Source organism: Trypanosoma grayi, assembly GCF_000691245.1.
Source record: "Trypanosoma grayi strain ANR4 Tgr_1093_V1, whole genome shotgun sequence".
Lineage (NCBI taxonomy): Eukaryota > Euglenozoa > Kinetoplastea > Trypanosomatida > Trypanosomatidae > Trypanosoma > Trypanosoma grayi.
In genome coordinates this window covers 2,481-5,291 of record NW_008826712.1, presented here as the reverse complement: position 1 = coordinate 5,291, position 2,811 = coordinate 2,481, and the positions used below count along the sequence as shown (strand labels likewise).

The window sequence follows — 2,811 nt, the reverse complement described above, 5'->3', positions numbered from 1 at the left end:
CAGATATATATATATATATATATATATATATATATATATATCTGTATACACACGAAGAGAGAGAGAGAGAAAGAGATATATAGAAATTTGGTTACGCACATATAAAGGCGTGAAAGAAGGGCATAGAATTGGAGGTCGTCATGGCAACTGGAAGTGACAGCAGCAACACGACGTGTTTTTCCATCATCCTGGCGGAACCGGCGTCGCTGGAGTTGGGGCAGTGGGTGCGTGACGTGGTGCAGGAGTGCCTGGCGCCACCCATTGGGCGCGTCGTGCTTGTCGACGTTGGCGCTACTTCCGGGGATGACAGTCGCTTTTATGACGCCGCACTGCGCGCACTCGAAGAAGCACAGAATGATATCAACAACAACAGTGGTAGCGACGACAGGAATGAGGCTGCTGTGGGTAATGTGGTGTGCCTCCTCATCGCTGTCTTCTGGGATAGTCAAAGTGAGGACGTCAAGACGGACTTCATTCGCCTCCGGCAACTTGCCGATGGTGGGGGTGCAAGAGGCAGCCACGGGGACGACAACAACAGCAACAGCGGCGGTGCCACCACTAAGCTGAAAAGCCTGCCCCACTCAAAGCTGCACCTCCTCGTGCAGGCGCTCAACGCCAAGAAGGGTGCCCATACACTCAAGGAGAACCGTGACGCGTTGGTGAACAGTCTCCGCAAGAAATTGCCAGCAAGCACCTCTGGGGTTTGTGCTGGTGGTGGCAGCAACAGTAGCAGTGCGGCGCACCACATGGACCCGTGCAACACTGCCGCTGTTGCAGCTGCGGGTTCACAAGGGTCTGCGCTTTCATCCATGTCGGTACCGCCGTCATCGACTCACACGAAAGTTGGTCTCACTGGCGCCACAGACCTCAGTGAGTCTGCTGTCGCGGAGAGCGTAAAAGAAGGGCAGGGTGAGTGCTTCATAGTTGTGTCTGCGGACAGCATGGAGGAGTTCACGCAGCGCGTGGCACAGCTGCAGTCGGTCGCGAAGAAAATTGACGTGGGCTGCAGCGCAGTGGTGGAAGAGCCACGTGAAGTGTCGAGCAGTGGCAACGGCACCACCACAGCCAGTGGTGGTAACAGTGGTAACAGCAAGGCGAAAGTGGTCGCGCAGGAGTTCCTGCTGCGGCAGAATGAGTCGGAGCCGCATATTGAGCTACGCCTCGCCATGTGCGGCAACGTTGACAGCGGCAAGTCGACGCTTACGTCGGTATTGACGCGTGGCTGCCGCGATGATGGCCGTGGCCTCGCACGGACCTTTGTCTTTAAGCACAAGCACGAGGCCTCGACTGGGCGCACGTCGAGCGTGAGCGAGAATCACCTTGGCTTCTCCTCCACCGGCGAGGTGGTGAACTACGGCGTTGCTTCGCTAAAGCGAGGCGGCGGCGGCGGCATGACGAACTGGCAGCTCGCACAGGAGGTGGTGGCGCACAGCGCGAAGGTCCTCACGCTGTACGACCTCGCCGGGCACGAGCGGTACCTGAAGACGACGGTCCTCGGCATGACGCGCAACATGCCGGACTACGCATGTGTTGTGATCAGCGCCAACAACGGCATCCAGCGCATGACGAAGGAGCACCTCGCATTGTGCCTCGCGCTGAAGATTCCCTTCTTCGTTATCGTCACACGCATCGACTCCACGCCGGCAAACGTGCGCGAGGAGACGCTGGCGAGCATCCACAAGCTGCTCAAAATCCCGACGGTGCGGAAGCTGCCGTGCCCGGTGCGCCGCGTGGACGACGTGGTGCTGTGCGCGAAGAACCTGCGCGGCGACCGCATTGCGCCCGTCTTCGAGGTGAGCAACGTCACTGGCGATGGACTGCCGCATCTGGTGCGCTTCCTCAACCTGCTGCCGGTGCGCAAGGACTGGCGCGCCGCCCGTGCGCTGCCACGCGAGATGGTGATCGACAGCACCTTCTTCGTGACGGGCGTCGGCACCGTCGTTGGCGGCATCGTCACGCAGGGCGTCTTCCGCGTGAACGATGCGGTTCTGCTCGGCCCCGACGGCCTCGGCGCGTACCGCACGGTGCACATCAAGTCGATACACGTGAAGGGCGTGGAGCAGCAGGAGGCGCTGGCCGGCTGCGACGCCGCCTTCTGCCTCAAGAAGGAGCGGCGCAGCGCCATCCGCAAGGGCAACATCCTCGCCGATCCGCAGTTTCCAGTCAAGGCGTACTGGCAGTTCGAGGCGGATGTGACGATCCTGTACCACTCCACCACCATCCTCGTCAACTACGAGCCGGTCATTCACTCCACCACGGTGCGGCAGTCGGCGCGGATCGTCTACGTCGCGCGCGAGGTCCTACGCACCGGCGACCGCTCACTCGTGCGCTTTCACTTTCTCTACCGCCCGGAGTTCATGAAGGTTGGGCAGCAGCTCATCTTCCGCGAGGGCCGCACGAAGGGCATCGGCACGGTGAAGAGCCTCATCGCTGCCCGTGACGAGTCGCTCATCATGAAGCGGCGGCCATGGAATGCCGCGGTGCAGTGAGGCCAGCAACACGACCAAGAACGACAACAGAAACAGGATGAGTCACGGCACCGATGAAGCAGGCGGAGCAGAAATTGAAACCAAAGAAACTCGAGCTCGTAGTTGTGTGTTGGCGCGTGGGCGGTTGGGACTGTTGCGCGTGCGGGTGTGTACGGCGTCGAGCCGAAAGGAAGACATCTGACGAGTGTGTGGGGAGAGAGAGAGAGAAAGAGATCTATATCTATCGCTTAGCGTGTAGTCATCTGCAGCAGATGTTGTTCCACACTCGCACACCGCATACGTGTTACCCTCGCTCATTTATTCTTGATCCTTTTTTTTTTTT

General features: G+C 59.3%; 1 protein-coding gene across 1 annotated transcript; it reads left to right on the top strand.

Annotated features, from left to right (window-relative positions):
- Positions 1–140: 140 nt before the first annotated feature.
- On the top strand, positions 141–2,489 carry DQ04_10931020 (GTP-binding elongation factor Tu family; the record flags this gene model as incomplete). The annotated part of the gene is made up of 1 exon (XM_009316401.1): positions 141–2,489. One exon carries the CDS (start codon positions 141–143, stop codon positions 2,487–2,489), a length of 2,349 nt encoding a protein of 782 aa, XP_009314676.1.
- Positions 2,490–2,811: the final 322 nt, after the last annotated feature.